This window comes from Balearica regulorum, chromosome 4, assembly GCF_011004875.1.
Source record: "Balearica regulorum gibbericeps isolate bBalReg1 chromosome 4, bBalReg1.pri, whole genome shotgun sequence".
Classification (NCBI taxonomy): Eukaryota; Metazoa; Chordata; class Aves; order Gruiformes; family Gruidae; genus Balearica; species Balearica regulorum.
Genome location: NC_046187.1, coordinates 14,281,119 through 14,305,735, shown reverse-complemented (window position 1 = coordinate 14,305,735; position 24,617 = coordinate 14,281,119). Strand labels below are relative to the sequence as shown.

The following is a 24,617-nucleotide window of genomic DNA, read 5'->3' as shown; positions in this document are numbered from 1 at the left end:
AGTCATAGATCATTAGGTATGTAATCTTCAATCAAAAAATAATGGGCAACACGCTGCATTTCAAACTACCAGATTTTTACTTCCAGAAACCTAATAGCTTTCTATAGATGTATTGATTTCTAATACTGACAAAAAAAAAAAAAATTGACTGCTAGCACATTTTTCCCCTTTTCTGCAGCCTCAGAAAGTTTGTTTTAAGTCACAGTACTGCAAGGCACATACAGAATCTCTTCCTTTCCAATACACAGCAGATATATTCCCTGAAATAATTTTAAAATCCTCAAAACAATTAGAAATGCTACAAAGTTAACAATTTCTATTTAAAAACGTTGTTCTTACAGAACATGCACTTTTTTTGGAAAACAACTTAGCAAATATTTATAAATTATTTTTTCTTCTTTACACTTAATACTGGAAATATATTGAATAATTTTTAATCTGGAAAGTACTGTATCATGTCACATTTAAGTTATTGCCTTCATTATAAATTGCATCATCTCTGGAAATCCATAAGGTACTGGATTTGAAAATGGGGTGGAGGTGAGAGACTATGTATGCAGTTTAGCCCATCTGAAAGGATTTCCATGTAAAGTATTTCCATCAGAGTAAAAAATGAACTTTCTTCATTCAATGGATGAGGACAATAGAAACTGACGTAAGTGCGTTCATTCAGTTTAATGCAGTGTCGCTAGCAACTACTTAAAAAATCTTCATTTTCTGTCTTTTGGGCAAGCATATCTTACTATAAAAGCAACTGAATTTTTAAGAGGTAGTTTTTTTCCATTTTGCGCTTATTTATTTCAAATAAAACATAACCAAAAAAACCCAACATTTGCTTTTGAACAAGGATCAAGTCTCAAAACTTGGTACAATATCGGACAAAGTTCAATATTTTAGTTGTCCTCAGCAGTACTGGGCTGCTTTGGAACCAGTGTATTCCAGGTTATCTTCATAGTCAAAAGACTAATCTACCAACAGTACTGAACCCACCCCCTCCTCCTCCACCTGTCGGTCCACAACTTCCCGGGGGATCATTGTCATCAAACCCATTGGGTCGGAAAGAGCACGAGGCTGAGGCAGCTTGAAGTGCTTGTGTTCGAGCACTAAGCTCTTGCTCCTGAAATGAAAGAATAAAGACAATTTAAAAAAAAAAAAAAAAGAAAAAAAACACAACAAAAAACCAACCACCCCCCTCAGCCTCAAGTACATGAAGCAGCTTATTTCCAGCAAATTTTGAAACAGCTTTTAAAGCAACATCACTAACTTCTGGACTCCTAAGTCTGAACAGCTTTGCTGAACTTCAAGTTGAACATACACAGCCAATCCCAGACGTACAATTTCATTGGACAACAGTAAGTAGATGTGAATCACAATCAAATCCATTTAAGTTTAAGCTAAAATCATCATTTACAGCACCATGGGATGTTTCTAAAGAATTAGACTGCTGATCAAAAACTAACAACACAGTTATACGTTCCACATGAATTTTCATCCTAGCAATTTTAAGATGCCCTTGTTCTTGGTTGCCAAATAGAATGGTAAGACCATTAAATCAATGTTAATATTTAAACGACACTTTTTTTATTCCACTCAATCAACTGCATAGACTAACAACATACTCAGACAAAAGGCAGAAAGATGGACAAGCTATTTAGTTTCTATTCAGTGCAGCTTTTTAACTTTCAAGTGTTACTGCTATGCTAACTCTATTTTAACATTAGGAAGTCTCAGGAACTCTCAAGCACTCCATAAAAATCACAGTCAGCTGCTGGAAAAGTACCTGCACAAGTAACAGGACAAGAAAGCATAGCCTCGGGCCAGCTGCTTTTTCAGCTGAATGCCCCTGAGGCTTCTTAAACATCTAAGGAGGAGATGAGCACAGGCTTTTCCCTCATCAGAGATATCATACACTATTGTGTCTCTGGCCAACTCCTTTCACAAACCTTAGAGTAATTCCTCGTAATTAGTATCCCTTTCTCAAACTGGCCAAAAGCTTCAAAAACCGAGGGAGGAAAGGGCAGGTGTTGGGCTCTGGAAGACTGACAAGAAAGAGACAGCAGACCTGTACAAACTTTATTTCTTCAGGAAACAAAATGAAAGTATTCAGGTGCTAAGGCTCATACTGATAGCTTCCTTCACGTGACACTTCGTCACTACATACCTCCCTAAAGGCAAGGGGAGGAAATCTTAATGGGGTTTTAGTAATTACCTGGGTCATCTTAAATTGTTCCTTTTCTTCTCCACCTCCTGGTGAAAGCAAGGAACAGAGCCAAGAACCTGGAAGACTATTATACTACCATGAAAGCACTAAACTCAGTCTTGTCTATGAGGTGCTAAAAATAGTACTTACTCACTTAAATTACTCTGCCCTCTTAGAAAAACACAGCCTAAGTTTGAAGCTATTTTACACTATTAAGGACTAAAACGTGTACTCACTTCCAAAATGATGTAAGAGATATTTGGAGGACATTGTCTATGCAGATGTGCTGGCCATATTCCTGACAAACAGTATTACTCCATCTCCAGCAATATGTGGATTCTTATGTACCTGCTAACTCTGAAACACTTGAAAAACTAAGCAAATTTACTTGTAATAAGAAGGGGATATTAAGAACTCACGTCTAGTACTAGAAGTTAACAGAAAATTTTGATTAAGATAACAGGCCTTGTATAAATAGTATAAACTACACTGCAAAACTGTTTAACTTGGAACAGAATTTCTTCTCAAAACCAAACAGCGGCGGACTCGTTACACTGTACCTGGGCTGGTTTTTCTTTTTTTGGTAAAATATTTCAGAAAAAATGTTTGTTTTAATGCAGCACAGTACCAAACCAAAAATGGAGTCATCTTTACTGCCTCCTCCACTTTCATCCCTCCAGAGAACTGTTTTCTGGCAACTTTATACCTCTTAAATCCCAGTAGTTGAGTTTGTTTAACTACTACAAAAGAATATAAGCATCAACAATAGGTTTGCTGATTATGCTACATTAAATAAAAATCTTAAAATTATAGACAAAAAGAACACTATTCTTACAGCTAAGAAATTTTTTTGCCAGTAATAGCTAGAAACACAATTTATTTTAAATTGCCTTACTGCAGTTACTGGATACCACAAGGTTTTGGCGTAGCTCTGCAGCTGAATTACTTTATGTCTGTCTTCTGTTACATACCTTTCACAATACCGTTAGCAAAAGTACAATTGTTCTACTGTCACTAGGCACCCTTACAGGGAGGAGGCAAGCGGAGAGGGGAAGCACTACTACGAACAGCAACAGCATAGTACCTTGCACATGACTTATGCGCAAAGGACACTCTCAGCTTTGGAGACACGCATCGCTGTCAGTAGAGTGTAAATGAGCTGTAAGCAGAGCTTTTGCCAACCATCTAGAAATACTATTCAGAAGCAGCCATAATACACAAAGAATGGGATAAACCTCAGTCCTGATCTTATCCTCCATCCATTACAGAAAATGTTCCGTACATGGTAGCAATGAAGCTATCTCTATACATGCACACACACAAGAAGTATGGAGCAGTGATCAAATCATCGATTATTAAAGTTTCTTGTCAGAGTACTAGTATTAAAACCCACACATCTCTTGGGTCTTCAATGCCAAAACTAAAATTATTTAGCAGTTTAACATCTTTCATGCTTTATTCCTGCTCATTAAGTTTGTGCGAAATGAGCCAATTTTTTATTCTGAAGGCATATATTGACATAATACTAACCTACCTTAAACTGCTCTAGTATAGTGTACAGCACTAGCATTATTGCAAGAAATATCCTTGTTTCTAAAAAAAAGTGTTGAATGTTTTCAGACTGATTATCTTTATCCCAACAAATCCTAAATCAGGTACGTAAAACTTACAGTCAATACAGTTCTCTGAACTGGGAAAAATGCAGAGCTTCCCCCTCTGCTTTTCACTTGATCCCAGAACAGGATTTTTAATTTGGTTTAACTGGAGCAAAAGCTCTCCATATTGCAGGTTTTGTTATTTAAAGTGAAAACATTTCAGTTTACCATATGGTAAAGTGGAATGCAATAGTAAAACAGAAGGACTATGCTAGAGATGTTTTGGAAAGTGTCTCTGAAAAGTAAAGGCTTTCTCAAGGCAGAAAAGTATTTTCTTAACGTAGCAGGAAAATACTTGTTTAGAACTCTGAACAGCAATGAAATGCGACTTCTCAAAAATACAATAATCTAATTCAGTGAATCACAACATTAGTATTAATTTGAGAAATACAATAACTGAGAATTTCTAATCAATCTCATTTAAATTGAAAAAAGGACAGGATCTCAACAGTTCTGAGATTAGTAGAGCACTACAAAGAAAGCCAATACTGAAGAATCCAAAATTGAAAGGTAGGTAAAGGATCATAAATTTGAAAAAACCTGAAACAACTAAAACCCAAACCAAAACTATACACTTGGAAAATACTTTTTTTTTTTCATTTTGAGGAGACTATATTTCTTTTTTTTTTAATTATTAAAAAACCTACTAACTTGGCTTATCACTTGTAAGCTATAAGAGAAAATGACTGCACGCTTTACATAACTTTAGCTACATGTTCTGTAGAGAAAGTTTGTCTGGAAGATTATAAAAAAGCCATTTTTGTGTATGTGCACCAAGTGACTTTAACATTGATTTTTCACTGGTTCTAGGTGTACAGCAGCATTCAAAAACCTTAAAGTAACTAACTACTTCGTGTATTCCAGAAACTGCATCAAAACAGTCTTGAAAACATTAATTCAGAGAAACATATTTAAGAATAACTTCATCATTTAACAAATTATTTTCTCAATATCCTGATAACGTTGCTTGTTCCACACGGCTAAAGCACCTCTTCAGACTTGAAAAAAGCCTCTGTTATGCATACTTAGGTAATCACCTCTCCCATTGATAACACTGAAATATGTGACTGCAAGCACTGGATTCCACAGGAAAACACACAAATAAGAATAGTTACTAGGATTTATATTCTATATGGATGACACTGTTCCTCCTCTGAATGTTTGGCTTTATATAAAAACAGGTTACAGTATCACTGTAGCTGTAGTACTTTTCTTCAGGCTGTCTTCTTAAAATGCATTTTTTTTTTCCATTACTCAATTACTTAGATGCTGCTGTAATTATATACCTAAAATAAAAAATAATCTGGCTTCAAGTTTGAAATTTCACAATTAAAGCATCATTGGAAGTCACAGCAATTCTGACTGAAAACATGACGTTATCTCAGAGGCAAGTCCACGCTTGGGACAGCGGGCAACCTCCCTCCCTGCCCACCTCGCCTTCCCAGGTGCCTCTGTACAACAGGTATGAGACTTCCTAGCCTGGTACAGCCCTCAGACTATCCTGAGATAACAGGAGCCAAGAGGGATGCAGCAGTGAAATACCTCAAAGGAACTAAGGGCTGTTCCTCTAAAGAGGTGACATGGCTGACAGCCCAGATGAAGTGCCTCTACACCAATGCACGAAGCATGAGCAACAAACAGGAGGAGCTGGAAGTCACCATTCTGCTAGAAAGCTACAATCCAGCTCCAATTAGTGAAACTTGGTGGGATGAATCCCATGACTGGCATGTGGCTCTCAGTGGCTACAAGCTGTTCAGAAGGGACAGGCAAGGAAGGAAGGGTGGAGGGGTTGCCCTCTACATCAAGAAATGGATAGAGTCTGAAGAGCTGTCTCTGAAGAATAGCCATAAGCAGGTTGAAAGCTTATGGGTAAGAATTAGAGATCGAAGTAGCAAAGGGAACCTTGTGGTTGGTGTCTACTACAGGCTGCCTGATCAAGGGGAGCCTATGGACAAAGCCTTCTTACTCCAGATACAGGAGGCATCGCGCTCACAGGTTCTCGTCCTGCTGAGGGACTTCAACCACCCTAACGTCTGCTGGAAAAGTAGCACAGCGAGCTGTAGGCAATCCAGGAGACTCCTGGAATGCATTGAGGATAACTTAAGCCAGGTAACATATAGAATACAATACTGAACATCATGGTCACCAATGCAAATGAGCTAATCAGTGATGTCAAGACTGGAGGCAGCCGGGCTTGCAGTGATCATGCACTGAAGGAGTTTGCAGTCCTGAGGGATATGGGACAGGCAAAGAATAAAGTTAGGACCCTGAATTTTAGGAAAGCAAACTCCAGGCCTTCAAGGAGTTAGTCAACAAGACCCCCTGGGAAACTGCCCTTGGGGACAAGGGAGCAGAACAGAGCCAGTAGATCTTTAAGGATGCTTTTCACAAAGCACAAGAGCTCTCGACCCCCAAGTGTAAGAAATCAGGAAAGACGGCAACAGACAAGCATGCATGAGTGAGATCTGGGAGGTGATTCAAGACAGCCAGCATGGCTTCACCAAGTGCAAGTCCTGCCTGGCCAACCTAGTGGCCTTCTATGATGGAATGATTATACCAGCAGACAAGTGGACAGTGGAAAAGCTATGGATATCATCTATCTGGACTTCTCTAAGGCCTCTAACAGTACCCCACAACATCCTTCTCTCTAAATTGGAAAGATATGGATATGATGGGTGGACTGTTCAGTAGATGAGGAATTGGTTGGATGGTTGCATCCAAAGGGTAGCGGTCAACAGCTCAATGTCCAGATGGAGATCAGTGACAAGTGGTGTCCTACAGGGGTCCCTACTGAGACCAGTACTGTTTAATATCTTCATCAGTGACGTAGACAGTGGGATCAAGTGCACCCTCAGCAGTTTGCAGACGACACCAAGCTGAGTGTTGCAGTTGACACACCTGAGGGACAGGATGCCATCCAGAGGGACCTGGACAAGCCTGAGAAGTGGGCCCATGTGAACCTCATGAGGTTCAACAAGGCCAACTGGAAGGTCCTGCACCTGGGTCAGGGCAATCCCCAGTACCAATACAGGCTGGGGGATAAAGGGATTGAGAGCAGCCCTACTGAGGAGGACTTGGGAGTACTGGTGGATGAAAAGCTGGATATAAGCCAGCAATGTGAGCTCGCAGCGCAGAAAGCCAACCACATCCTGGGCTGCATCAAAAGAACTGTGACCAGCAGGTCGAGGGAGGTGATTCTGCCCCTCTACTCTGCTCTAATGAGACCCCATCTGGAGTACTGTGCCCACCTCCAGAGTCCTCAGCACAGGAAAGACATGAACCTATTGGAGTGGGGCCAGAGGAGGGCCATAAAAAATATCAGAGGGCTGGAGCACCTCTCCTATGAGAACAGGCTGAGAGAGTTGGGGTTGTTCAGCCTGGAGAAGAGAAGGCTCCAGGGAGACCTTATTGCAGCCTTTCAGTACCTAAAGGAGGCTTATAAGAAAGATGGGGACAAACTTTTCAGTAGGGCCTGTTGCAACAGGACATGGGGTAATGGCTTTAAACTAAAAGAGGGTAGCTTTAAATTGGGCATAAGGAAGAAATTATTTACAATGAGAGTGGTGAAACACTGGAACAGGTTACCCAGAGAGGGGTGGCAGATGCCCCATCCCTGGAAACATTCAAGGCCAGGCTGGATGGGCCTCTGAGGAACCTGATCTAGTTGAAGAAGTCCCTGCTCATTGCAGGACCTCTGAAGGTCCCTTCCAACCCAAATTATTCTACAATTCTATGATCGGAGATTGCTGCTAGAGAAGCCATGTTTTGTGCTACCCTGTACGGTCAAGAGGAGAGGTGGTATATAAACAGAGATGGTTAGGACACAAATGCTTCAACCACGCAGTCTTAAAATAGCAGGAGAGTTGCAATTTAAACTCTCAGGAATCTTGTTTATGTTTGTAAAGTACCTGCAGCTATAACAGATTTCCTACAGTGAGATTTAGCTGTTCTTTTCTAAGTTGAATTTACCTAGATTTTCTAATTGGACTAGGCCTAGAACTCTTACAGGAACAGCTTAACCCATCAAAGAACACACAGGAAAACATGCTTTTACTGTTACTGTCCAAACATAGCAGTAATGCTCAAAGCAAAGCGTACGAAATGTGGAGAACAGCAGTTTTTTGCAACAGCAATCAAAGAGATGACTACAGCTAGGTGAAGTTCTCGGAGTGCAGGGAACATGCGGCTGGCAGTGCTGGTCCCACAGAGCGAGGCAGAACAGGCAGTGAAGGGAAAGCGGAATCTAGTCACTAGCACCTGGTCTTCATTTTAGTGGTTCTAGCATTTGAGTAAGCACAGTTGTATAAATACAACTCCACTCCAAATGAAAACATGCTAGTAAGAACACAACTAAGAAGTTGTAAAGTATTTTTCAACTGCTCTCATAATTTATTAAAGACAATGAAAGTGAGAACTGTTCAAAAGACTGTCCTGTTACAGGTGGTTAAGTGACCTATGCGAGCATCTTGACCAAAACCTTAAAGTGAAATGAATTTAAGCCATCTTCCTTGACACCTCCCCTCTCATGGTGACAACCTTACTATGAAACCTGTCCAGCAACATCAAGATGGAAACAAGATCACTTTATGAGGTCAACACACCAGAATGCTTCAAACCTAACTTTTTCTTTCTTTTAGCCTGCTTCTTGGTTTTAAGGACACCGCTCTTCGGAGAGGATTTCTGTCTTACCTGCAAGTATAGTTTGTTATCTTTCATAATTGCATCCATGAGGTCTTTCTGTAGGGGAGGGTCTCCATTTGCTGAATTGAAGCCACAGGTGCTATTTTGCTTTTTGTAAAACAGAACATAAGCAGTGTCCTTTGGAAATCTACTGGTAATTTTCTGGACTGACTGAAATGAGGTAAATGTCACTCTGCTGTCATTGAACAGAAACCATTCTCTTGACTTATCAGTGTCACTGTCTACAACAGTAGAAGGACTCTCCCCTGTCAACAACTTAGCCTGAGGAGAAGCTAAAGAATCACCTGTAGACTGCTGGCAGGGTCCTGAAGGCCCTGACCCAGTAGCATTTCTAGCATATGAATAGTAATGTCCACTTTCAGAGGATACACCAGAATGCATCACCACAGAGCTTAACAAATAGGGCTCCAATCGTGGGTGAGTCACTTCATCAGCACCTGAGGGCTTTAGTTTTTTAGCAATATTTTCTCCAATATCAGAAACCTCAACACCAACAGACCAACCTCTTGAAACTACACCTGGAGAGGATGTTGCTCTTTTGACTGGTAGTTTCAAATCAAGTGGCAGAGACACATTATCTAAGATTTTGCGCCTTACGTGACACTTTGGATCATATGAAAATCTCAAAAGAGTGAGAATGAGGTATTCAGGTTCCTCAATGATTTGCATAGTTTTCTCAGCATTCTGTAGAGAGGCACACTTTTCACAGTAATACTTGTTGTCACCACTGAGGATCTCAGGCGCCAGAAAATAATTCAGTAAATCTGTAACTGACAGAGGGTTTTCACCCACTACCCTCTGAGACATTTTCTTATCTTGAACTTCGTTGCATTCAGAATTTGTAGTCTTCTCAGACTGTGGCTCAGCAGAAAAACCCTTTGTGGTTGCTTTCTTTGTTATTGGGTCACATCCACCATTTGCTTCCAACTTGAGAGGTTTTTTTCCAGCAGGACTTGTCGGTGAAGTCTTAGTTTGCACCACGTTGTCGCCTTTCCCTTCAGTACATTCCATACATTTTGGACCAACATTCTCCAAGGAAGTTGGAGGACAGAAAGCCAGAGAGAGATCTGTGAAAGCTTCCTCCTTTTGAGACACACTTTTGCAGTTCAGACAGTGTATGGTAGTCTTCAATTTTCCTCCAAACATCTTCTCGATCAGAGTTCTTTCTTCACTTCCCTTACCAGATGCTTCAGCAAATACTTTTGCCTTATCAACAGCTTCTTGTTTCTGGGACTTTGCATTGGTTTTACTTTCAGAAGTCTTTGCTGAAGACAAAGTTTTTGAGGTTTTCTCTTCTTCATGCAGCCTGAAGACAAAGAAAAATAGATCCAAACAGCTGTGCTATTTTCTAAACAAATACTGCTGCACCATTTCAGACTTTTTTCCAGTTATGCTAAAAAATATAGATAGTTAAGTGGCTAGAAGTGTCTTACATTAAAAAAAGCTATTTGTTATTTTTTATATAAGCGAGTTGAAACATACAGATCTGTACCACCCAAGACAGAGTAAGAGAGAAGCACAAATGCATTTAATGTGGGTTTCATTGTATACAGCAGAACACAATGGATATACTGAGAAAACTGGCAAGTATTAAAAAACCTAACAAACAATGTTTTTATTATTTACCATTATATTATCTTAATAAATCAGTTCTCCAGTTGACTGGTTCTGTATGTCAGATTTTCTAAGAGAACAAGTAGCTGTTTATCTAGTGCCAGACTACTTCCAAAGAAAAAGTCAGGATTTTGTAGCTAAGAAAGTTAAGAAACTACAAGAAAAACCAAACCAAAAAAGAAACACAAGTTGGGAAAAAAACCAAAACAAAACACCACTATTTCACTATTGAGATAAACTTCTCCAGAAGTGGAATGTGTCATAAAGGAATACTGCTGAAGCCACATCTCAGCAATCCAAAATTAAAGAGAACTACTAATAGATTTAGGTACTTTTGTATTATCCATGCCACAGTCAATTTGCTTGTTTATCAACTGGTTATAAATGCATGTACATCTCTTTGTGACTTATCTAACCTGTAAGAACTACAGCTGTCTCCACCAACATGAAATACCCAGATGCACAACTAAACTGCTTTCAGCAACCACATTATTTTACAACAGGATCATGACTCTAACATAACACTCAAATTTAGATTTGTAAAAACATTACTACCACTATAACCTGCTTTAAGTGATGTGGATACAAGATGGTATCCAGACTTCACCACAGATTAAACCCATGAAGCAAAGTGTTCCATATACCATACAGAAAGCCAGAGACAGCCAGGAATGAGGCCCAAGATTCCCGGTGCCCACTCATGCAGTGGAACCATTACATGACTGCTCCTAAGAGTTCAACATTATGTGATAAGACTATAGATCTATTCCCATTAATGGCACAATAACTGTACCTGTCTAGCAGGAATTTGAGATATTCTGAGCAATCCTGCTGGGATCGAGGGCTGAACCATGGTGGTCTGGAAGCCTCAAAGAAAATTCTAGGAGCATATGCCTCTCTCTGTTCACATAAGAGAGGGACAGACAAGGTTACATAAGAACTACTTAAAAAATTGGTTATATTATTTTGATATTGACCACTGAACTTTGGACTACATTATTCTAGAGAAACTGTATTAAACACGTGGTACACAAACATTTAAGCCACTTAATCATAGAAAGGGAGCACCATTAATCTTGTAGTTATCACCTCTAGTACAAAGATAAAAATAATGGCTCCCGAAGGCAAATATTAAGTGTGTAGTGAGTGTAAATCAGATATTATTTGTAATAACAGTTACTGTTCTTGCTGGCAAGCTTAAAAAAAATGTTTTCTTTTTTCAGAAGAACACAGTATTTCTAAATACCAGTTTACTTTTAAGGTGATCCAGTCTCATCCCCTTCACAAGTTTATCATTATTACTCAAAGAGAACAAAAGTGTCTTATGCCCTTCTAGCACTAGCAAAATATTCTGAGCATTTAGTTCACTTTAGAATTTGAACTACAATAAAATTCAGTGTAAAAATCACTGCAGAAAGTCACAGTTTATCCTAGACAGTTACATAAAGTCAGTTTCTATATCAAGTCAGGTCTTATTTGGATTTTTCCATTTTGCTTTCTCAAAGAAAACCTGTTACTGCTTTTTATAAAAAGCAGTACAACGCCAAGATGTTCCACTTATGAAATACAGATTTCTCTAAGTCCATCCACACCATCTGAATATTTGGCAACAGACTCATTCCCTGACAAATCAATCATATTTATATTTTCCATATACTCAAGAGGACTCCCATGGCATGATGTTTGTTCCTCAATTTTGGTATATAGATCTAGCCTTAAAAACCAGCAGATTAAATAAACTGACATACCTGGGTATGGGCCAAAAACGCAAAAAGATGCTGTAATTTTGCCACTAGTAAGTTACATCCATTTAGTTGCAGAGATAAAACATGTCTTCTGAAACTGAAAGAAGAGATAGACATTAGTTTCCTAGCTAGATTTCTAACAACAATGCAGTTATTCCAGCTCAGATAATTACTTCAATTTGAAAGAAAGCAAAACATGTTCAATACCTGAACTCTGCTCTAACGCAGCTGCAAAACTACTCTACAGTAGGAACTAATACTACAAAACTCCTATTTCTTTAAATATTTAAATGTCTAAGAATGGACTATAGACAGACAATTTTTTTTTTCAATAGCTTCCAAATTATAACAACAGCATCACCAGAAACCTTTACAATACCAAAGGGAGCAAGGAGAGTGAGGAAAAAAGGACTTGTCTTTTGACACTGGACAGAAGGATCAGGATTTTTAATGGCTAAAATTATAGTTTCACAGAGCTGGAGTTCAAGAAAGCAATCAGTAACTGAGTGCAAAGAAATCCACTCAGCTCTAACAAGCTGAGAGCGCCCAGGACACTTGAATATTCTGTGAAAAGCAAGAAAGCAACAACTGCAATAGTTAATTTGCAATGAAAAGAGCTGTTAAAAAGGACTTACTCCGTAGCCATAAAAAGTGCCTGAAGAACACTGTTCATGTAGCAAGTATTTCCTAGGTTAATTAGACCTGTCTTCCCAGTTTCAGATTTTCCAGAAGGTCTAGATGAACAAGATGGCAAAGAGCTGGACTGAGAAGTCCACGCGCTCTGATTGAGAGCCATCTTAATCTTTTCTTCAGTGGGCCTGGGCATGTCCTACAAGAGAAACATTTAAACACACTTAATAGGGTTTTGTATTTGTTTTTATACTAGGTCCTGCCATTCAGGACCTTCTATCTTCGCTTGCTCCCATACTGTCCTTCAAGGTCTTGCTATCCCTGATAGCCTAGAAAATACAACCCCCCCCAAGCCCTCTTCTTCAAAGCTCTCTTTACTCAACTTTCAGATTGCAGGAATAAGGTGCTGGTAGCCACCCTTGATCCGCATATTCACAGAATCCTTTCTGCCACCAAAAATTACTTCTCAAACTTCAAGCTTTAATAGACCCCTAAAGCATCCTGTATTCTGCTAGAAATACATTCCTGCTCTGTCAAATCAAAACGTAAGAATGAAAGAATAAAGTCCAGAATACTTGGAATTAAATTTATAGGCTTTTTAAGCGTCAAAGCATTTAACTGCAATACTAATGCTATCAAATCAGGCAGTAATACCCAAGAGATTTTTTGTGGGGTTTTTGGGTTTGTATTTTTTTTCAATTTTATCTGTTTTGGGGTGTTGTGGGCTTTTTTAATTTACTTTTTAAGTGCATTATGCACTTAAATATTCATCTAAAAAAGCCAAATTTTGCTTTGAAACAGCATAGGCCAACATCCTTTACCCACAGAGGCATGCAATACTGACTGCAGTATTAAGATGCAGTGCTTAATTATGGTGTTTTGGAGCTAGCCAAAGATGAATATCATGCCAAGTACTCCTCAGAACATACTTATTTTCAATACTATCAGTGCTCTGAACTTATATTTGAAGAGGTACAGTTTCTAGCTTGGGTTGAAATGAATTGCCTAGAATAAACCTCACAAAAGTATATTAATAGTTACATGAGGCTTAAGAAATTAGATTGTACTTTTAATAAAGGATCTCATTTCAGGCTTTTTTTAAAGCCTGCTATAATCATATCATGGACACCCAGGACAATTTTTCTAGCATATTCCAAATACAGTTAGAATTAACGTTAAATTATGTGGATAGCTCTTTTTTCCTAGCAGAAGTTCTAAAGAATTTAGACCTATGGGATTATAACTTTCATATCTGCAAAAAAAACCCAAACCAAAAACAGTCCACTCTCTTAATATTCCTAATATACCTTAACAGCTTCCAAAATGGGTTCATAGAGCTCTGGAAATCCTGAATAATGATAAATCATACAATGTATCAACTCAGTCAATTGTATCAAAAAGGCTGTACTGGAAGGTAAGCCATCTCTCTTGAATGAGTGAACCAAACTGACCACGTGTGGGACAATCTGAATGGGAAAACAAACAAAAAAAGGGTGTTAATGGCATTTTTCCATTTTTTTTGTTCTAACACCTTTACTGTTTTACACATGCCAAGTGACAGGGGATTTTTCGTTCTTAAATAAGTGGTTGAGAAACACACATTATTCTTTTCTTATGACAATTTTCAAACAGCACAATTACTCATTCAATGCTCTCTTTAGCTCACATATCCAGTTTTGGAACTTTATGAACTTAGAATATGCATGTTAAGATTTTAAACGGTTTAGTATCCCAAGTACTCATCTTATTACTGATATTAACAGCAAATATTTTGCTTTTGTGCTACCACTAACAGTGCAGTATCTTGATCTAATTTCACAGATACTGTTTTTAAAATAAACCTCAATTTTCCTTAAACATAGTCTAATGCTTGGGATCTGAAGCCAATGAATACATTCATGCTGTTTCAGTTTAGAAGACAGAACCTGGCTCACAGCTCCACCTAGCGAAGGAGCCAGGCTTCTGGCTCACAGTAATTTACTACGAGCTAAAAAACCCTCACCACAGATACCGTAATCTATTTAAGAATTAGTTCAGATTCATTACCATTTTAAATTAGCTAGAAATCAGAAATGTTTACTCTACCTCCTTCCCTTCTTCATCACAGTTCTACCAGTATTTTAAATGCATGCGACTTTTTTTATATTAGTATTAAAACATCAAGTAGAAAGTTATTTCAATTATTATAAAAAAATAAACAAGTAGTTTAAGTGCTGGAAAATATTATAGGATACTAAATGACAGCAGTAGCTCAAAAAACAATAGTAAAGAAGGTTGTTTATTTGGAAGGACAATTAAGTCACAATTAAGTCCTTAACCTGAAGACATAACACCTGAAGACAGGTGTTTATGCAGTGCTGCACGCAACCTATGGCAGAAATCTGCCTCATTAAAGCAAACACTTATTTCTAGAACAAGTCTTCTCATATTTTATATTTTTCTCATGAATGTTTTGTCTCTCAGAAACAAAGAAAAGCAAGACAGCAAATATATGAAAGATTTACATTGTGAGCATATTCAAGCTACTTGGCTCCTTCATTTGTGACTCAAATGTCTATCCTAGGCCAAGATTAGGGCAGTGGAGGGTGGAGAGAGAAACTTCAGACTTCTATCATTAAAAGACAGTGTAACAGGCATAAGGCAATTACTCTAACACTAATCAAAGGGTTTGTGATCCCTTCGGGCCCAAGAGCCTTGGAGATAGGTTAGAGAAACAGTGTGCCAGGCTGTTACTACAGCTAAGTCTGAAAGACTCATATTAAACTTTAAGCTAAACACTGACTACGAGAACAGGGAAGGCACTATACACCTTGCTGTATGTACTAATACAGTCATCATCGTACCCCAGTATCTACCGCTTTAACGGGTGAACCACATTTTGAAGAGCGGCCATTAAAAATAGCATCCTTCAGTTTGCCCGTATGTACATTGAAACACAGCGTAGCTCGCCTAAAGTGAAGTACTTCTTGGTCTCATGCATCTATCCAGGGTAACTAGGTTATATATAGCAGATAACTGGTTATCTGTTTTCCCCAGATAGTTGTGCTTGAAAGCCTACTTGTAGCCCAACTTGATCAGTAGACTTCACACCACATAAAACGGATTTCCAGAAGTATACGCTCAAAGATAGGTGCCCGGATACTACTGCCAGAAAGATGTACGTACCAGGAAGAACAGTGGTTGCTTCCGGTTACAGGTGAAGTGCCTCAACCTGGAAGTTAGCAAGCCTAGTGGTCAGTGCACCATAGAAGCCGGATTCTAGAACCTTGAAACAATGAGGACCTTCCAAACGTAGTAACTCTGTTACTCTTTACAGCCACTTAGAAACCAGATGCGACACTTCAAAGAACTGAAAACCATTTTTTTAGTAACTTACCAAATGAAAAGCTTCTGGAGAATGCTGGAAACTAAGCAACATGTGGGAAAGGACAGCAAGGGCACCAGGCCTCACTAGAGGAAACCAAAGTCGATTAAAGACCTAAAAAAACCCACATTCATTTCAGTAAATCTAGAAAGTAAAATATCAGTAAAAATGTAAACATATCTCCAAATCCACAACCATTTGAAACAGAATCATTACATGCAACTGAAAGCTATAGATACATTTACATCATCTTTGCAGAATAATAATGTAATATCTGTTGCGATCTACAAGACGCTACGCAATTGCATAGCTGTTACAAATTCCTTTCCCTCTCCTTCAATTTTGAATGTTCTTTTCCAACATACCAATTCAATCTTAAGCAGAGTAACATCAATGAGGATGGTAAATTTCTGGACTGCAGCCAGTCCTTTCAGCAGTGCAATCACCCATGTTTCCACATGCTGAGCCAGAGGCCAAGACAACCAGTCAATCATTCTGAAATATTAATGAAAAATTAAAAAAATAAAACAAATCAAAAACCCAACATGCCACTAATTTTAATCTCAACAAAAAGATTCTATATATTACACGGATAGTTATACACTTACGCAGAGACTCACAATAAGTAATGCAAGAATGTTAAGTAGTAAAATAATTTTGATTCTACTTCAAGTCACTTAACTGTAATTAATAATGATTACATTACAAGTAAATACAACCATCTCAAAATACATAAGCATATAAAGTTATATATTATATACATAACTGTTATTTGTTATTTAAGAATATGAATCCTGGTTTTATAGACATTAAGCTAACGTTTTTATTTTGTGGCAAAAACTTACTACTGAAAAAGTGTCTGTACCTGGGAACCTCCCCTCCTACACCTTTTAACCCAAACCAGACCAAAGCCAACTATTAAGTTTGAACTTGAAAAGCAAGACTCTCCAACTTTGAACCACACGCGTGGAATCCAACTCAAATACTCTCAGTTAAAAAGGTAAAATCTAGTCATTTTAAATCCATTGCAGCAGGTGTTACAAGGATCTGATAATAGCTATCAGCAGCCTGGGGTCTACATCTGCCCCAAGAGGAAGAATTTCACTCCAGCTAAGGAAAAGTGAAGGGACTTTATCTGTGCCTAGAAAATATAGTGAAATATCAGCAACAGAAAATAGGAGTATTCCATACTTTTAAATTAATGGACAATTTACACTGATGCTTAAAGCAGACAGGCAGGTTAGCTGAAACAATTTTAAGTCACAGACAATATCATAAGGCAATACCAGCTAAAACATGACATTTAGGCTTTGTTCTTCTGAGATTTTACTTAGCAATATTTTGGATTTTCTTTAATTGTCCACAAGACCTCCTTCTTCAAACCAGATGGGGCACCACTAATTAAGTGGAAGGAAAAATTTTTCACCATAAGGGTGGTCAGACATTGAAACAAGTTATGCAGTAAGGTTGAGGCACCTCCATCCCTACAGAAAGCTGTTAACTCAAATGGACAAAGCCCTGAGCAACAATGTCTGACTTTGAAGCTGACCCTCCTTCGAGAAGGACTGGACCAGATCAATTCCAAAGGCTCCACTCAATCTAGGTAACATTATGATTCTATTCTATAATTCAATGAAAATAGCAAGTTAGAACTATATTTCTTTACTTCTTTTCTGAAAAAGCTCCTTGTAAAGACTAATTATTTTAAGAGGCTGAACTCTAGCACAGAACTGAACAGGTTACAAGTAACCATTCTAATAAACAGTCACTATCACTACAAATTGATAATCACCAATTATTATCAATTATTTGTCTGAAGCAAAACTATCAGCCCCTACATTCTTCCTAGAGATTAAAAGAGCTCCAAAGAGACTGAAATCAGGGTTTCAATCCTCAGATTCCAAGATAAAAAAAAAAAACCAACCACGGTCTTTAGCAACACCAGACAAGCATTATAGACATGTTGTATTGCTATAAACAACCTAAAACTTACACAGAGTTTATAATTTGGATATGAAAAATGTATAGTACATGCATTATAAAAATCTAAATATCTTAGAATTACATACTATCTGCACATATAACATTTAAAGGTTTCTCTAAAACAAGGAATCATTACGACTGCCTTTTTAACAATCAAGCACAGATCTTAGTGGGTTTCTTTCATCTTACCACAAAAAAAAACATGGCAACATCATAATCATGGCTTGCAATTTACACAAAGCTCTCATTTCCTCAAGGTGTTATATTCAAACATGTTTATTCTGAGCACCCTTTCCATATACTTTCTAAAACAGGGAATCAAGAAAGTAGGCCAAAACTGGTTTTGCCTGCAAAGAATTAACCTTAACCTAAAAACAGGCCCTGAACCTCAAAGTACTATATCATCTTCAAACCTCCTCCTTGCCCCTCTCCAATTTGTAGGCTTGATATTTTTCAGTAGTGGCACAGACACTTGCACAATTAATTTAAGCCTAATGACAATATATTTGGTTTTCTTAATTAACTCTTTAGACAGGTAAAGAGTATTCTGTAGAGCCCTGCATTAGAACAACTGTTCTAAAATACTTGATGACCATCTGTATACTACATGTACTTTCAACCACACTGACTCACAAACTCCAAATGAAACCCAGTGCTTTTGGGTAGGAGCTGGAGCTCATCCCATTGCTCTGGTTATGTGATGGGTCATCCTGTGTCATCTCTAGTCAGTATAATTAACCATTAAACTATTCAACACTGTTACTAATAGGACAATGGCTATCATTTCAGTATGATTAACCTTGTAAAGAGAAGCCTCGTTCTCTGTATATTTGACAAAGAGAGAATTCCCATCCTTAAAATCTGTTTCTGCTCTTTAAAAGCAGAGTCAATACTCTTAAGACAGAAACAAAAGCCAGAAGAGGAAACAGAAGTAAACTTGCAGACATGCTTGAGACTGTCCTAAAAAACATCAAATCTGGCATCTAGTAGGTGAAGATTAGACATTTTGGTTACTAAATCCTCTCTGCATTGCATTTACTTGTCTCCTGCTCTGCTGCAATCAATGACTGCATTTTCAATACAAAAGCAGATAATAATATGGGACATGATGATCATGAATAAAAACACAGAGGATGTTTTTCGTGTTTGACCAGATTAAAAAAAAACCTTAAAGACCTCAAGAGGACCTTCTGCCTCATATCACCCTAAAATGAGCAGGTCTGCTATCCATATATGTGCCTAACAAGGACAATATTTCTGATATCTCCGGATAGAAAAAAGTTATCTGTGCAACCTCAGACAGTAACTTCTTTCACAAAAATATCTGCTTAGCCACATCAGACAAAGAATCTGCCATCTCAAGTGCAAATCCCTCAGATTAGAAAAAAAACCCCACAAAACCAAAACAACAACAACAGAAGATCCTCAGACTACAAAGCATCCCCATCCAAAAATTTAACATCTTTTTACAATATTTTACATTTTTAACAACAGGGCAAAGGGCCTGGTCATGTCTGGAGTTTTTCTTAGCAAAGTGCAAGTAAGTACTTGTCAGGATAGTGAGTACAGGCAGTCAACCTCCTCTGAGGTCTCTGTAGTAGACCCTTATAGTAGTCATATATCATAGAAGAGATTCAACAATTTTCTGCTTTTCCTCACTGATGCTTCAGGTAAGGTTTCATGAAACAGGTGAGCTAATGAAGAACAGCTCAATGATTCAAAAAAGCAAGCACCATTTCTTATATGAACCCATACCTAATACAACCCCTCACTGAAAAGATTCAATTTATTAGTCTAATTACAGATTATCTACTAATCTGTGTTCAACTTTAGACAGACTCTGCAGTGTTATGAAAGTTATCCTTAGGAAGCACGCAACAAGGTCTCTAATTTGCAATCACCAAAGATCAGCTTACTCCCATCAAGAGACCTGGTTGTGCCTGGAGTTCTGCATCACCTGGGAATGATGCAAGCCTGATGACAACTTGTCATTTGGTGCTCCAGACATTCCAGCTGCATTATTCTCTTTCCAATCACTCCTCTAAGCCAGAAGAGAGTAATTACTGCAAAGGGTTGCCAGAGATAGAAAAAGAAACTGGATACAGTGTTGACGTGATAGTATCTACAAACAAAAATAACCAGGGGTACCTAAAAAGTGAGCTCCTTGGAACAGAACTAGAGACTCTTAAAATCAAGTATTACTTCAAAGAATGAACAAGGCAAGTAAGATTGCACTGCTTTTTCAAAAAGAAGAGGAAAAAACCCCACCACACGGCTAGTATTAAGAAAGAGCACTTATTTGATAATAACAACTCCTATTATACCCAAAGCTCAGCACTGCCTTACTTCCCTAAGCAGAGGCACACAGAGAAGCCATTCTAAAGCTACAATTATACAATCATATTGTGTTGAAGCAGGTAATGCAATGTAAATGTTAAAATTACACTAACATGAAAATTAATCACCAGCACATTACTAGCAAATTATTAGCATGCACAAATCCTTCTGAATTTCCCAGCTTTGAATTTTAGACTGGGCACACAGCTTAGTTAAAAGAATCTGCTTGGCTGAACAGATTCTAAAGTCTCTAAATAATGTGTCTTACACCAAATTACAATATTAATGCTGCTGCTTCTCATTATGTTTTCAAATGAAATATGGCTTCTCAATTTAATGTAAACACGAGAAATGTTTTCACTGTGAAAAAACCCTCAGTATTTCACCAAGATACACAAGTGCTACACTACATGAACGTATTAAGTATTACACTACACTCAAATGGATGTAGTTAAAAAATAATACAGCAGACATTATTTTAGTGAAAGACTTTTTTGAAGTTACTTTTTTAAAACAACACAAACTTCTAACAGTCTCCTGTTTAACTGCTCTACTCATTTTTCTACCCTTCATTGCTCAGTAAAAGCTTCTTCCATCGGCTTTGAAAACAATAATTCAATGAACTTCAAGGTCTTCATCTTTCTCCCACTGTCAACTTTCTGCATCACTATTATTCACATATCTGAAGATACTAACCAAGATTGCACTCTGAATCACAGTCTGTTAACAGTGCAACTTATCTCAACATTTACTCACTTTACATTAGTGACAAGAAGCATAATATGCAATTGTTTTTACATCATTCCTATTCTTCTATTCAAAGAACATCCAACAAACCTCCAGAGCCTTAAGATGGAAACAGAGGCTGTTCCCTGTGAATCCTACTAAAAATCCACAAGGATATCTAAGCAGATTAAAACCCTCAAAACTAAGCAGTAAAACTCATTTCTAACCAGATGATGGGTAAGACAATCATGTGAGAGCACCACTCTGCTTCTTGGAAAAGCAGAAAGGTTGATTTTCTGAAAACAAGGCCTTGTGTCTCAGCTTGATTGTAAACGCCATGAAGTTTCCTGTTTATACCACCTCCCATAAGGTGGGAGATCTAAACATATCATCTAAAAGGAACACCACTGGCTTCCTCTTAGTTTCTATTTAACCTTCTTCTTCATCCACCCTACCCCTAACAAAGCATGAGAAAAGCCACATTAGCAATCAAGGCAGCAACCTTAAACTGCAACCATGCCATTAACATCCACAGCATCATAAATACATATTACCTTAACATGCCAAACAGCATAACTCAGAATACCATTTTAAGAGGGTTTTTTCTCCTATGGCTTTTGTTTGTATGTTTGTTTTTTTTTTTTAATGGAACCTAAGTGACAAATAGCTTCAAAAAAAGGCAAGAAAAAGAGACTTTTCCTGCCTTTACAGACCTGCACAGAGCTTGAGTCATACTTGCATCTTTCACATTTGGATCTGTAGTAAGGCTCCTGATGAGAACTGTAATCATCTGCAATGGTATGTGCTGCACAAGACTTGCCAGTGCAACAGAAGGTTCGAATGAAGTATCTGTAATAGTTGAACATGACAAAGTGTAAGCAACTAAAAAGAAAACCCAATAGAAAAAATAGGCTTTACCTTCTATCCTACAACTTCACTATAATTGTAAAGTTTTGAGACGAGTCTATCCTACATCTAATGTTCTATCGTTACAAAGCAAAACAAAGTTGAAAAGCATCAATGGATTAAGGCACTGAATTACAAACTCCTTTCATTCATCTAATATCCATGCAAGAAAGTGACAATCTGCCAACTTCCTCCTCCATCATCACCAGAACTGAGAAGTGGGGTTTTTATCTAAAAAGTACCACCATACAATTATTTATCATACTTGATGTTAAGGATCCAACGCAGCTGATAGTTCCCACATCCTATCTCAACAACTGTCTGCTAACCATGCCAGTTATAGCAATATATAATGTTACAACGTTAAGTTTCCCAGCTGCCTCAACAGCAAAGGCACTTTCCAATCTGAGCTAATACAGTACTTTACAGATTTTTTTGAGGTCAGAAAGGACCTATTTACAATCGCATCTACATTACTCAGACAGCAAATCCTTCTTATGATACCCAAGTTTTATATATTCTTTACATATATCCCAGTTTCGTAGCCTAAACAGTTCCAAGACCTAAGCTACCCCTCTGGAGGGAGCAAGAGGAAGAGCAGCTTTTGGTACTGAATTTTACTTTTTCCTAACAGGACACTCAAACTCTGCTCCAGTGTATCATTTAAAGCATTGCAACAGGAGCTTTTCCAAAAACCATGCTGCTCTGCAGCTAAGTAAATCACCATTTCCCCTTTAGCTCTTCCTGGGGGGGGGGGGGTTGGGGAGAAGAGAAGAAAAGGCTTCGCTTTCTCCATGGCCAAAAAGTTGCTTTTCAGTATCTGGGCAGGAAGCAACAGTTCCAAGACAATGTCTGCAAAGCGACCGATGCTAGCAGTAGAACTTTTCCTTTCTGTTGGCAAACCTGCCGCTCTCCTCAAGCCCCCGCGTTACTCTATACCCCTCCCACCACCCCCAGCCCCAGCCCTCGGCCGTGTCTCCCGGCGGGCGGTACTCACCGGCGGCGGAGATGACAGCGAAGAGTTCCTGCAGGGAGGGCAGCAGCGTGTCGGGCTCGGCCTTCCAGACGCTCCGCAGCAGCCCGCTGACCTGTGTCACCTGCGAGACGTAGAGGCGCAGCTCGGCCTCCCGGCTGCCCTGGCTCTGGAAGTGGGCGATGCTGCGCACCAGCTGCTGGCAGAAGGCGAGGGAGAGCTTCCTACCGCGGGGCAGGCACTGCGGGAAGTCACTCAGCAGCTGGCAAAGGCGGGCGCAGAGCGGCGGCGCCGGTCGTTCGCACACCAGCCGCAGCGCTTCCACCTGCAGCAGCTCGAAGAGCTCCAGCACCGAGGGGCAGCTCATGATGAGGCGCAGCCCCGCCTGGATGTAGTCGAGGATGGCGGGGTCCCGGTTGCTCAGTTCGCCGTAGCCGCGCTGCAGGAGGCCGAGGACGAGCCCGCGGTTGAAGAAGGCCTCGAACTCGGCGCGGTGGTAGCGGCCGTAGGCCTCCAGCACCTGCCGCCCCACCTGCCGCTGGAAGGGGTCGGGGCCCTGCAGCACCAGCCGGGTGCTGAGCGCGAACATGGCGCGGCACTGCGCCTGGCTCAGCGGCGTCTCCGCCGACTCCACCACCCGCCGCACGATCACCCGCTTCAGCGGCAGCGGGTGCGACGAGCTCACCAGCCCCTCCAGGATCTTGTCCATGGCGGGCGCTCCGGGTGCATCGGCCGAGCGGCGGCGGCGGCGGACCGATCCAGGCCTCGGCGGATGCCGCCGCCGCCGCCGCCGCCTTCCCGCGGCCCTTCTCCCGCCCCGCCGCGCTATGCCGTTTCGGCGGCGGCGGCCGCCGCTCCCGCGCCCCTCTTTCCTGCCCTTCGCCCGGGCAGCGGCGGCCCCGCTCCCCCGGCTAAGGCAGCGCCGCCGCGACCGCCGAGCGCTCCCCCGCCGACCCGGAAGCGGAGCTGGGCAAACAGGAAGCCAAGACGCCGGGCACCCACCGCGCATGCACCGACCGGCCGCGGCACGCCTCCTTCCTCGCTGCCTCGCCGGCCAATGAGGAGCGAGGGCGGGACAGGGAGAGCGGCCGGGGCGGTGCGTAGGGCGGCGGGCGGGGCTGTCGCTCCCGTCGTGGCGGCCGGCCGTGAGGGGTTGGCGGGTCGCAGCGGCCCGGTCAGCGTGAAGGGCTCCGAGGAGCCGCACAGTTTAAAGCCAGCGCGTGCCCTTCAGCTTTTACTTGCTCCCCCCGCGCACACAAGGTCCCGCCGGCTCCGTCTGCAGTCACGGGCATACCCCGGTGTGGTGAGGCGATGGCCAGGCCTGTCCCGCCTTCGGCCAGCCTGCGCAGCCTGGCTTCTCCTCCTGGGACCAGCGCCTACTGCTTCAGCGCTCGTTCTTGCCTGTACGAGTACTTGTAACCAGCAGCACGTCCTTACGGAAGCCTTTGCTGTTTGACAGCCCTTAAACGGAGTGGCAGTTATTGCCAATGTACGTGTGCACGCTGCGAGAGTGTCCCCGTCCTTATTTAAGCCTGTGTATCCCTCATTTTGATCCAGTTTCCAACATCCAAATTTTGTTACTATACTTTGTGTTTTCATACCTTTCGTTCTCATATGCTTCCAGGATGAGAAAAAAATAAAGAGTTCTGCAGTTTTCAAGGACTGAATATTATCTTTTGAGAACTAGGTAAGAAGAAAGGTCATAAAATTGAATTAAACCCATCGTCGGCAGTAAGCAGAGCGGAAATGAAACTCCACTTCCGTAGTCACATAAAATCCTTTG

At 40.2% G+C, this 24,617-nt stretch overlaps 1 protein-coding gene across 1 annotated transcript; it reads right to left on the bottom strand.

Annotated features, from left to right (window-relative positions):
• Window positions 1-773: 773 nt before the first annotated feature.
• Window positions 774-23,724, bottom strand: USP38 (ubiquitin specific peptidase 38). Its single transcript, XM_075751205.1, has 10 exons — window positions 22,859-23,724; window positions 21,669-21,804; window positions 16,275-16,404; window positions 15,922-16,023; window positions 13,853-14,011; window positions 12,551-12,744; window positions 11,919-12,012; window positions 10,964-11,070; window positions 8,545-9,862; window positions 774-1,117 (listed from the first exon to the last, which is right to left on the bottom strand). Exons 1-10 carry the CDS (start codon window positions 23,541-23,543, stop codon window positions 956-958), a joined length of 3,087 nt encoding a protein of 1,028 aa, XP_075607320.1. The 5' UTR covers window positions 23,544-23,724; the 3' UTR covers window positions 774-955.
• Window positions 23,725-24,617: the final 893 nt, after the last annotated feature.

What these genes read in the sequence shown, in the direction of transcription:
- USP38 (XM_075751205.1), bottom strand. Translation starts at nt 23,543, where the DNA reads ATGGACAAGATCCTGGAGGGGCTGGTGAGCTCGTCGCACCCGCTGCCG. An exon ending in CGCTGTCATCTCCGCCGCCG is followed by an intron (nt 21,805 to 22,858) that starts GTGAGTACCGCC and finishes CAACTATTACAG; the next exon opens with ATACTTCATTCGAACCTTCT. An exon ending in CGTTTTTGGCCCATACCCAG is followed by an intron (nt 11,071 to 11,918) that starts GTATGTCAGTTT and finishes TTATGTGAACAG; the next exon opens with AGAGAGGCATATGCTCCTAG.